Source organism: Narcine bancroftii, chromosome 9 (genome assembly GCF_036971445.1).
Source record: "Narcine bancroftii isolate sNarBan1 chromosome 9, sNarBan1.hap1, whole genome shotgun sequence".
NCBI lineage: Eukaryota > Metazoa > Chordata > Chondrichthyes > Torpediniformes > Narcinidae > Narcine > Narcine bancroftii.
This window is the reverse complement of record NC_091477.1, coordinates 12,654-24,184: the sequence shown is the minus strand read 5'-3', so window position 1 is coordinate 24,184 and position 11,531 is coordinate 12,654. Positions and strand designations below refer to the sequence as shown.

General features: G+C 51.5%; 1 protein-coding gene and 1 long non-coding RNA gene across 2 annotated transcripts; one reads left to right on the top strand and one right to left on the bottom strand.

The window, feature by feature from the left end:
* The first annotated feature begins 4,539 nt into the window (after positions 1-4,539).
* LOC138742792 (uncharacterized) lies at positions 4,540-8,610 on the top strand. The gene is made up of 3 exons (XR_011344408.1): positions 4,540-4,600; positions 5,379-5,604; positions 8,395-8,610. It is a non-coding gene; the product is annotated as an uncharacterized lncRNA (long non-coding RNA).
* Positions 8,611-8,982: 372 nt separating this feature from the next.
* On the bottom strand, positions 8,983-10,787 carry LOC138742939 (proline-rich protein 2-like). Its single transcript, XM_069897819.1, has 5 exons — positions 10,783-10,787; positions 10,510-10,681; positions 9,757-10,182; positions 9,341-9,579; positions 8,983-9,058 (listed from the first exon to the last, which is right to left on the bottom strand). Exons 1-5 carry the CDS (start codon positions 10,785-10,787, stop codon positions 8,983-8,985), a joined length of 918 nt encoding a protein of 305 aa, XP_069753920.1.
* Between the last annotated feature and the right edge of the window lie 744 nt (positions 10,788-11,531).

Below are 11,531 nucleotides of genomic sequence, written 5' to 3'. Positions count from 1 at the left end.
ACAGACAGACACAGACAGATTGAGAGATACACACAGACGGAGAGGGAGACATGCACACAGAAAGAGACAGAGAGACACACAGAGAGACACACACACGACACAGAGAGACAGACACACGACACAGAGAGACAGATGCACACAGACAGATACACACACAGACATAGACAGAGAGACACACAGAGGCACACAGATATAGAAACACACACAGAGACACAGACAGCGTCACACAGACACAGAGAGAGACACACACACAGACAGAGAGAGAGACAGACAGAGAGACACAGAGGCTCACACAGATACAGAGACACAGACAGAGAGAGACACACACACATACAGACAGAGAGACACAAATTGTGACACAGAGACACAGAGAGAGACACACACACAGCGACACACAAACAGACAGAGACACACACACAGCGACACACAAACAGACAGAGACACACAAACACACAGACAGACACACACAGACAGATAGAGAGACACACACAGAGACATAGACACACACAGACACACAGATATAGAAACACACACAGAGACACAGAGAGACACACACACAGACAGAGAGAGAGAGACACAGACAGAGAGACACAGACACACAGAGACAGACACAGAGACTCACACAGATACAGAGACACAGACAGAGAGAGACACACACATACAGACAGAGAGACACAAATTGTGACACAGAGGGAGAGAGAGACACACACACAGCGACACACAGACAGACAGACAGAGACACACATACAGAGGGAGAGACACACACAGACACAGAGAGACACAGAGAGAGAGAGAGAGAGACCCACACAGAGACACACACAGACACAGAGAGACACACACAAACATAGACATTTGATAGGCTCCACAGACTCAGTCATAAGGCTTGGGATCTATGGATGTGTGGATTCAGAAATGGCTTAACTGCAGAAAGCATTTGATATGGGCATGGATGGGAGGGGTATGAAGGGATATGAAATGGGTGCTGGTCAGTGGGATGAGAAAATCAGTTCATCACAGACTGGAAGGTTTCTGTACTGGAATGAGACGTCATTAACAATGACACCGACAGCCCAATCCTCTTTCTGCCAGTTCCGCTGCAGACATTGGAAGACGGTCCAGTTTAAAATAATCCGAATACCCCTAGGCGTGGACCCACCGAAACCACAGTTTAGTTCCTCCACCTCAGATGGTGAAATCTACAGATTTTTCTTTAAAATATTGTTTACATTGTAAAACAATTTGAAAAGTGCATTAACATATATCGTAATGTTCAATTCAAAAGGAAAAAAATAATGAAGAAATCTCAGAGATTGAAACAGGAGGTAAAAGTTTGGAAGTAACATGACGGGGAACTTCTTTACTCAGAGTGGTGGCTGAGTGGAGTGAGCTTCCGGGAGAAATAGTGGCGGCAGGGTCCATTTTGTCATTTCAGGAAAAATTGGAGGGGAGGGGAATGCAGAGAGGTGGTACGAGAGGAGAGTATTTAGTTCAGTGCAGTCAAGAAGGGCCAAATGACCTGTTTCTGTGCTGTAATTGTTATAGGGTTAAAATGTGTGGCAGTAACTTGGAAGTCCGATGCGTATTTGGGAATGGGTCGATGGCCACACTGAAATAGGCCATTGATTCCCACGAAATAATTACATCGAATTCACGGAACAAATTTGAATTTCTCTTTTGAAGATTTGGGATGTGTATTTACCAATTGTAGGAATTAAATTGTAATCACCCAACACGAACTTTCTGACTCCTAAAACCAAGAAAAGCAAGATTTTATTTGAGAGTTTTGGTCAATTTTTATAAATACTATCTAGATGTTTTCTCTCTTTATTGTTTTCTATTGGGCAGCTGTGGGAGGGGTTACTTTTTGAATTACTATGCATTAATTTTATCTTATTTTCAAATAAGAAATTTAAGTTTTTTAATGCATATGTTAAATTAAATGTAAAAATGTTACAAATAAGATAAATGAAGAATTGTTTCAGGAACTGGCGATCTTCCACGAGTGCCGTGAACCCCAGGCAGCAGGAATGTGTGAACGAAACACAAAACTGGCCAGAACAACTGAGGAAACACGGCTAAAAGTGCCCAAAAAGGTGCTGATGCCATCTTGATTTTAATGCAGGTGACACTGAGGAATGCGTTGGGGCAGAGATGGTCTATGGACAGCCAATACAGACGCCTTGGGGAACAAAGCCCGCACCACCAGTAGGGATGGATAATGGTGGGTAATGAATAAGCAAATATTAGAGACACCGAGAGAGAGCGACACACACATACCCAGACAGACACACACACACACAGAAACAGAGAGACAGACACACACACACAGAGAAACACACACAGACAGAGACAGAGAGAGAGACACTGTCAGCGAGAGAGAGACAGACAGAGACACACACAGACAGACAGACACAGACAGATTGAGAGATACACACAGACGGAGAGGGAGACATGCACACAGAAAGAGACAGAGAGACACACAGAGAGACACACACACGACACAGAGAGACAGACACACGACACAGAGAGACAGATGCACACAGACAGATACACACACAGACATAGACAGAGAGGCACACAGATATAGAAACACACACAGAGACACAGACAGCGTCACACAGACACAGAGAGAGACACACACACAGACAGAGAGAGAGACAGACAGAGAGACACAGAGGCTCACACAGATACAGAGACACAGACAGAGAGAGACACACACACATACAGACAGAGAGACACAAATTGTGACACAGAGACACAGAGAGAGACACACACACAGCGACACACAAACAGACAGAGACACACACACAGCGACACACAAACAGACAGAGACACACAAACACACAGACAGACACACACAGACAGATAGAGAGACACACACAGAGACATAGACACACACAGACACACAGATATAGAAACACACACAGAGACACAGAGAGACACACACACAGACAGAGAGAGAGAGACACAGACAGAGAGACACAGACACACAGAGACAGACACAGAGACTCACACAGATACAGAGACACAGACAGAGAGAGACACACACATACAGACAGAGAGACACAAATTGTGACACAGAGGGAGAGAGAGACACACACACAGCGACACACAGACAGACAGACAGAGACACACATACAGAGGGAGAGACACACACAGACACAGAGAGACACAGAGAGAGAGAGAGAGAGACACACACAGACACAGAGAGACACACACAAACATAGACATTTGATAGGCTCCACAGACTCAGTCATAAGGCTTGGGATCTATGGATGTGTGGATTCAGAAATGGCTTAACTGCAGAAAGCATTTGATATGGGCATGGATGGGAGGGGTATGAAGGGATATGAAATGGGTGCTGGTCAGTGGGATGAGAAAATCAGTTCATCACAGACTGGAAGGTTTCTGTACTGGAATGAGACGTCATTAACAATGACACCGACAGCCCAATCCTCTTTCTGCCAGTTCCGCTGCAGACATTGGAAGACGGTCCAGTTTAAAATAATCCGAATACCCCTAGGCGTGGACCCACCGAAACCACAGTTTAGTTCCTCCACCTCAGATGGTGAAATCTACAGATTTTTCTTTAAAATATTGTTTACATTGTAAAACAATTTGAAAAGTGCATTAACATATATCGTAATGTTCAATTCAAAAGGAAAAAAATAATGAAGAAATCTCAGAGATTGAAACAGGAGGTAAAAGTTTGGAAGTAACATGACGGGGAACTTCTTTACTCAGAGTGGTGGCTGAGTGGAGTGAGCTTCCGGGAGAAATAGTGGCGGCAGGGTCCATTTTGTCATTTCAGGAAAAATTGGAGGGGAGGGGAATGCAGAGAGGTGGTACGAGAGGAGAGTATTTAGTTCAGTGCAGTCAAGAAGGGCCAAATGACCTGTTTCTGTGCTGTAATTGTTATAGGGTTAAAATGTGTGGCAGTAACTTGGAAGTCCGATGCGTATTTGGGAATGGGTCGATGGCCACACTGAAATAGGCCATTGATTCCCACGAAATAATTACATCGAATTCACGGAACAAATTTGAATTTCTCTTTTGAAGATTTGGGATGTGTATTTACCAATTGTAGGAATTAAATTGTAATCACCCAACACGAACTTTCTGACTCCTAAAACCAAGAAAAGCAAGATTTTATTTGAGAGTTTTGGTCAATTTTTATAAATACTATCTAGATGTTTTCTCTCTTTATTGTTTTCTATTGGGCAGCTGTGGGAGGGGTTACTTTTTGAATTACTATGCATTAATTTTATCTTATTTTCAAATAAGAAATTTAAGTTTTTTAATGCATATGTTAAATTAAATGTAAAAATGTTACAAATAAGATAAATGAAGAATTGTTTCAGGAACTGGCGATCTTCCACGAGTGCCGTGAACCCCAGGCAGCAGGAATGTGTGAACGAAACACAAAACTGGCCAGAACAACTGAGGAAACACGGCTAAAAGTGCCCAAAAAGGTGCTGATGCCATCTTGATTTTAATGCAGGTGACACTGAGGAATGCGTTGGGGCAGAGATGGTCTATGGACAGCCAATACAGACGCCTTGGGGAACAAAGCCCGCACCACCAGTAGGGATGGATAATGGTGGGTAATGAATAAATATTAGAGACACCGAGAGAGAGCGACACACACATACCCAGACAGACACACACACACACAGAAACAGAGAGACAGACACACACACACAGACAGACACACAGAGAGAGACACACACAGAAACATACACAGACAGAGAGAGAGAGACAGACAAGAGACACACACAGACGGAGAAAGAGACACGCACACGACACAGAGAGACAGACACACACACACAGAGAGACAAACACACGACACAGAGAGACAGACATAGACAGAGAGACACACACAGAGACAGAGACACAGATATAGAAACACACACCGAGAGAGAAACACAGAGAGAGAGAGACAGACACACAGAGAGAGAGAAAGACACAGACAGAGAGAGAGAGACACACACACAGAGACTCAGATACAGCGACATAGACAGAGAGACACACACACATACAGACAGAGAGACACAAATTGTGACACAGAGGGAGAGAGAGACACACACACAGAGCGACAAACAGACAGACAGAGACACACACACAGAGGGAGATACACAGAGAGAGAGACACACACAGACAGAGACACAGACAGAGTCAGACACAGAGACACAGACACAGAGACACACTCAGACACAGAGAGACACACAGTGACAGAGACACACTCAGACCGAGAGACAGACACACAGACATAGAGAGAAACACACAGACGTAGTTACACACGCACACAAACAGACAGAGAGAGACCCCTTGGTTGTGCCCTTCACCTTCGCACTTAACTCCCTCATCTCTCCTGGCAGGATTTCATCACCTTTCCTACCCGTGGACCATGACATCTGTCTGCTCATCCTCCATCCTGAGAATGGTGTGAACTCTACCCTAGAAACCCCACAGCAAAGAAAAGAGACCCTTCGGCCCTTCTCGTCCATGGTGAAATATCATTCTGCCAGTCTCATCGACCTGCAGCCAGTCCCTAACCCTCCTGACTTCCCACATCCATGGATCTCTGCAATTGATTCTTAAAACGTAAGAGTTTGAATGTTAAATGGCAGACCATTGAGGAGTGTTGTCAAACAAAGGGATTGAGGAACTGTGATACAGAACTGCCCGAAAGTGGAGTCCCATGTAGAGATGGGGGGGGGGGGGTGGGGGGGTGAAGAATGCTTCTGGTATTTTGGCCTTCAGAAATGAGAGGATTGAGTGCAGGAGGTGGGAGGCTACGAGGAAGTTGGACAAGGCCTGGGTGAGGCCAACTGGGGAACATTGTGTGCCGTTTGGGTGGCCGGAGGAGAGGAAGGATAGGAATGAGAGCGCATCGAGGAGAGGGACAAGAAGGTGGTCTGGCTTTCGGGGTTTGAGTTCCAGGGGAAGGTTGGACAGGCTGGGACTTTATTCCCTGGAGCGTAGAAGATTGAGGAAGATTTGAAAATTGTGAGTGGGGACGGATCGTGTCCATGGGGACAGGCTGTTTCCAAGGAGAGTGGGGGAGATTCAAAGAGGAGGACATGGATTGAGATTGAAGGGGAATTTTTTTTCCCTCAGAGGGGGGTGGGAGCGTGGAATGAGCTTTGGGCCAAGGTGGTGGAGGTGGGATGGACTGGAATCTTGTGGGGGAATGTGGTGCAGGTCCTGGTGTGGAAATGTGCAGCCTGAAGGGGAGATGGAATGGAGGCCCGAGGCAACTCTCGGACCCTTCCCCAGTGGGACGAGGTTCTCAGGACAGAGGGGGCTCCAAAGGGCTCCATCCAGGGGCTCGTGGTGGCGAAGAGATCCCGTGCAGGGGTGGCCAAAGCTCTCGCGAGAGCGACCCCTGGGGACCGCCATGTTGTTGATCTTTCCCGCCTTTGGAGGAGTAGTTGGCGAGCGGGAGGGAGAGAGAGGTTTGTGTCGGTTCTTCACGGGCGGGAATCGAGGCATTTTGGGAGCGAGACCAGAGAGGACGGAGTTTCCACGGGTCGCCCTTTGGGTCTGGGGCGGCCGTAGCTCGGAGGGGAACGTGCAGAGGGATGGTTGTGAGGTGGGTCCGGGGAACCATGAGGGAGTTTGGGTCGGGGTGACATTAGGGTGTGGTAGTCGGGGACCCGCGAGGCTGAAGGGGGGTCGGGGTCCGTGAGGCTGTTGGGGGGAGGGGTAAACGTGAGGCTGAGTGGGGTCGGGGACCCGCGAGGCTAAGGGGGGTCGGGGACACGCGAGGCTGAGGTCGGTCGGGGACCCGCGAGGCTGAGGTCGGTTGGGGGCCGCGAGGCTGAAGGGGGTTGGGCCCCGCGAGGCTGTGGGGGGTTGGGCCCCGCGAGGCTGTGGGGGGTTGGGCCCCGCGAGGCTGTGGGGGGTTGGGCCCCGCGAGGCTGTGGGGGGTTGGGCCCCGCGAGGCTGAGGGGCGTTGGGTCCCACGAGGCTGAGGGGCGTTGGGTCCCACGAGGCTGAGGGGCGTTGGGTCCCGGCGAGGCTGAGGGTGGTCGGGGCCCGCGAGGCTGAGGGTGTGACCCGTGAGGCTGAGGAGGTCGGGCCCCACGTGGCTCACGAGGGTCGTGGACCCATGAGGCTGAGGGGGGGTCGGGCACCCGCGAGGCTGATGGGGGTCGGGGCCCCGCGAGGCTGAGGGTGGTTGGACTCCACGAGGCTGAGGGTGGTTGGGACCTAGAAAGGTGAGGGGGCATCAGGGACCGGTGAGGCTGAGGAGGGAGGGCCAGCCAGAAGGTTGAGGGGAACCAGAAGGGTGAGGGGGAACCAGATGGGTGAGGGGGGAACCAGATGGGTGAGGGGTGTTGGGGACCTGCGTGGCTGAGAGGGGTGTCGGCGATCCTCTAGGCTGAGGGGTTGTCGGGAACCCAGAAGGGTGAGCGGGGATCGGAGACACGTGAGGCTGAGGGGGGAGGAGGGAGGGGGGCCCAGAAGGGTGAGGGTGACCTGAGAGCCTGAGGTAGAACCGTGAAGCTCAGGAGGTTGAGGACCCAGAACGGTGACGGGGTTTGGGAACTGCGAGGGTGAGGAGGACCAGTGAGTGTGAGGGGGTCGGGGACCCTTGGATGGGAATGAGCGGGAAGTTTGTGAGCGATGTGAGGGGGACGGGTGGTCAGGGCCAATAATAGAAAGGTTCCACTTTTCCACAGGACTCTCTGTTCCTCAAGTAGATGCGGCAGTGATGTTCCCACCACCCCATCCAGCGCCAGGATTCCTGGCGTTGACGTCAATGAGGGATCAGGGATGCTATGAGGACAGACACACACACACACAGAGACAAACACACGACACAGAGAGACAGACATAGAGACACACACAGAGACAGAGACACAGATATAGAAACACACACAGAGACACAGAGAGAGAAACACACACAGAGACACAGAGAGAGAAACACAGAGTGAGAGAGACACACAGAGAGAGGGACAGAGAGAGAGAAAGACACAGACAGAGAGAGAGACACACACACACACAGAGACTCAGATACAGAGACTCAGATACAGAGACATAGACAGGGAGACACACACACATATACAGACAGAGAGACACAAATTGTGACACAGAGGGAGAGAGAGACACACACACAGAGCGACAAACAGACAGACAGAGACACACACACAGAGGGAGATACACAGAGAGAGAGACACACACAGACAGAGAGAGACACAGACAGAGTCAGACACAGAGACAGAGACACACTCAGACCGAGAGACAGACAGAGAGAGACACACACACAGACATAGAGAGAAACACACAGACGTAGTTACACACGCACACAAACAGACAGAGAGAGACCCCTTGGTTGTGCCCTTCACCTTCGCACTTAACTCTCTCATCTCTCATCTCTCCTGGCAGGATCTCATCAACTTTCCTACCCATGGACCATGACATTGTCTGCTCATCCTCCTTCCTGAGAATGGTGTGAACTCTACCCTAGAAACCCCACAGCAAAGAAAAGAGACCCTTCGGCCCTTCTCATCCATGGTGAAATATCATTCTGCCAGTCTCATCGACCTGCAGCCAGTCCCTAACCCTCCTGACTTCCCACATCCATGGATCTCTGCAATTGATTCTTAAAACGTAAGAGTTTGAATGTTAAATGGCAGACCATTGAGGAGTGTTGTCAAACAAAGGGATTGGGGAACTGTGATACAGAACTGCCCGAAAGTGGAGTCCCATGTAGAGATGGGGGGGGGGGGGTGGGGGGGTGAAGAATGCTTCTGGTATTTTGGCCTTCAGAAATGAGAGGATTGAGTGCAGGAGGTGGGAGGCTACGAGGAAGTTGGACAAGGCCTGGGTGAGGCCAACTGGGGAACATTGTGTGCCGTTTGGGTGGCCGGAGGAGAGGAAGGATAGGAATGAGAGCGCATCGAGGAGAGGGACAAGAAGGTGGTCTGGCTTTCGGGGTTTGAGTTCCAGGGGAAGGTTGGACAGGCTGGGACATTATTCCCTGGACCGTAGAAGATTGAGGAAGATTTGAAAATTGTGAGTGGGGACAGATCGTGTCCATGGGGACAGGCTGTTACCAAGAAGAGTGGGAGAGATTCAAAGAGGAGGACATGGATTGAGATTGAAGGGGGATTTTTTTTCCCTCAGAGGGGGGTGGGAGCGTGGAATGAGCTTTGGGCCAAGGTGGTGGAGGTGGGATGGACTGGAATCTTGTGGGGGAATGTGGTGCAGGTCCTGATGTGGAAATGTGCAGCCTGAAGGGGAGATGGACTGGAGGCCCGAGGCAACTCTTGGACCCTTCCCCAGTGGGTCGAGGTTCTCAGGACAGAGGGGGCTCCAAAGGGCTCCATACAGGGGCTCGGGGTGGCGGAGAAGAGATCCCGTGCAGGGGTGGCCAAAGCTCTCGCGAGAGCGACCCCTGGAGGCCGCCATGTTGTTGATCTTTCCCGCCTTTGGAGGAGTAGTTGGCGAGCGGGAGGGAGAGAGAGGTTCGTGTCGGTTCTTCACGGGTGAGAATCGAGGCATTTTGGGAGCGAGACCAGAGAGGACGGAGTTTCCACGGATCGCCGTTTGTGTCTGGGGCGGCCGGAGCTCGGAGGGGAACGTGCAGAGGGATGGTTGTGAGGTGGGTCCGGGGAACCGTGAGGGAGTTTGGATCGGGGTGACATTAGGGTGTGGTAGTCGGGGACCCGCGAGGCTGAAGGGGGGTCGGGGTCCGTGAGGCTGTTGGGGGGAGGGGGAAGCGTGAGGCTGAGTGGGGTCGGGGACCCGCGAGGCTAAGGGTGGTCGGGGACACGCGAGGCTGAGGTCGGTCGGGGACCCGCGAGGTTGATGTTGGTCGGTGGCCGCGAGGCTGAAGGCGGTCGGGCCCCGCGAGGCTGTGGGGTGTTGGGCTCTGCGAGGCTGTGGGGGGTTGGGCCCCGCGAGGCTGTGGGGTGTTGGGTCCCGCGAGGCTGAGGGGCGTTGTGCCAGGTGAGGCTGAGGGGGGTCGGGGCCCGCGAGGCTGAGGGGGTGACCCGTGAGGCTTAGGGGGTCGGGCCCCACGTGGCTCACGAGGGTCGGGGACCCATGAGGCTGAGGGGGGGTCGGGCACCCGCGAGGCTGATGGGTGTCGGGGCCCCGCGAGGCTGAGGGTGGTTGGACCCCGCTAGGCTGAGGGTGGTTGGGCCCCGCGAGGCTGAGGGTGGTTGGGACCTAGAAAGGTGTGGGGGCATCAGGGACCGGTGAGGCTGAGGAGGGAGGGGCAACCAGAAGGTTGAGGGGAACCAGAAGGGTGAGGGGGAACCAGAAGGGTGAGGGGGAACCAGAAGGGTGAGGGGGAACCAGAAGGGTGAGGGGGAACCAGATGGGTGAGGGGGGAACCAGATGGGTGAGGGGTGTTGGGGACCTGCGTGGGTGAGAGGGGTGTCGGCGATCCTCTAGGCTGAGGGGTTGTCGGGAACCCAGAAGGGTGAGCGGGGATCGGAGACACGTGAGGCTGAGGGGGGAGGAGGGAGGGGGGCCCAGAAGGGTGAGGGGGACCTGAGAGCCTGAGGTAGAACCGTGAAGCTCAGGAGGTTGAGGACCCAGAACGGTGACGGGGTTTGGGATCTGCGAGGGTGAGGAGGACCAGTGAGTGTGAGGGGGTCGGGGACCCTTGGATGGGAATGAGCGGGAAGTTTGTGAGCGATGTGAGGGGGCTGGGGATGGGGACCTGCAAGTGAGACGGGTGGTCAGGGCCAATAATAGAAAGGTTCCACTTTTCCACAGGACTCTCTGTTCCTCAAGTAGATGCGGCAGTGATGTTCCCCCCACCCCATCCAGCGCCAGGATTCCTGGCGTTGAGGTCAATGAGGGATCAGGGATGCTATGAGGACAGTCTGACCCGTTTGGGGACCCCTGACCTCAACCATCAAGTGTTACTAAAAGGAATGGATGAAGGTCTGGCAGAGGATGAGGTTTGTCTTCATTTTGGTGAGGCATTTGATAGGCTTCACACACTAAGTCATAAGGCTTCGGATCTATGGATGTGTGGATTCAGAAATGGCTTAACTGCAGAAAGCATTTGGATATGGGCATGGATGGGAGGGGTATGAAGGGATATGAAATGGGTGCTGGTCAGTGGGATGAGAAAATCAGTTCACCACAGACTGGAAGGTTTCTGTGCTGGAATGAGACGTCATTAACAATGACACCGACAGCCTAATCCTCTTTCTGCCAGTTCCGCTGCAGACATTGGAAGACGGTCCTGTTTAAAATAATCCGAATACCCCTGGGCATGGACCCACCGAAACCACAGTTTAGTTCCTCCACCTCAGGTGGTGAAATCTACAGATTTTTCTTTAAAATATTGTTTCCATTGTTAAACAATTTGAAAAGTGCATTAGCATATATTGTAATATTCAATTCAAAAGGAAAAAAATAATGAAAAATTCTTAATTCAAAGCCCTAGCACGAAGCAAGGTTCAAAGCAAACACACAGGAATAAAGTGCCAGCATCCTGGAGATGGATTTATCAGTGGCTAAGGACCAGATTTGTTCTCGTCTCTAGCCGTGAACACACG

Coding starts and splice junctions, on each gene's coding strand:
- LOC138742939 (XM_069897819.1), bottom strand. Junction 10,183..10,509: donor GTTCTACCTCAGGCTCTCAG/GTCCCCCTCACC, acceptor ACACCTTTCTAG/GTCCCAACCACCCTCAGCCT. Junction 9,580..9,756: donor GACCACCCTTAGCCTCGCGG/GTCCCCGACCCC, acceptor TTCCCCTCCGAG/CTCCGGCCGCCCCAGACACA.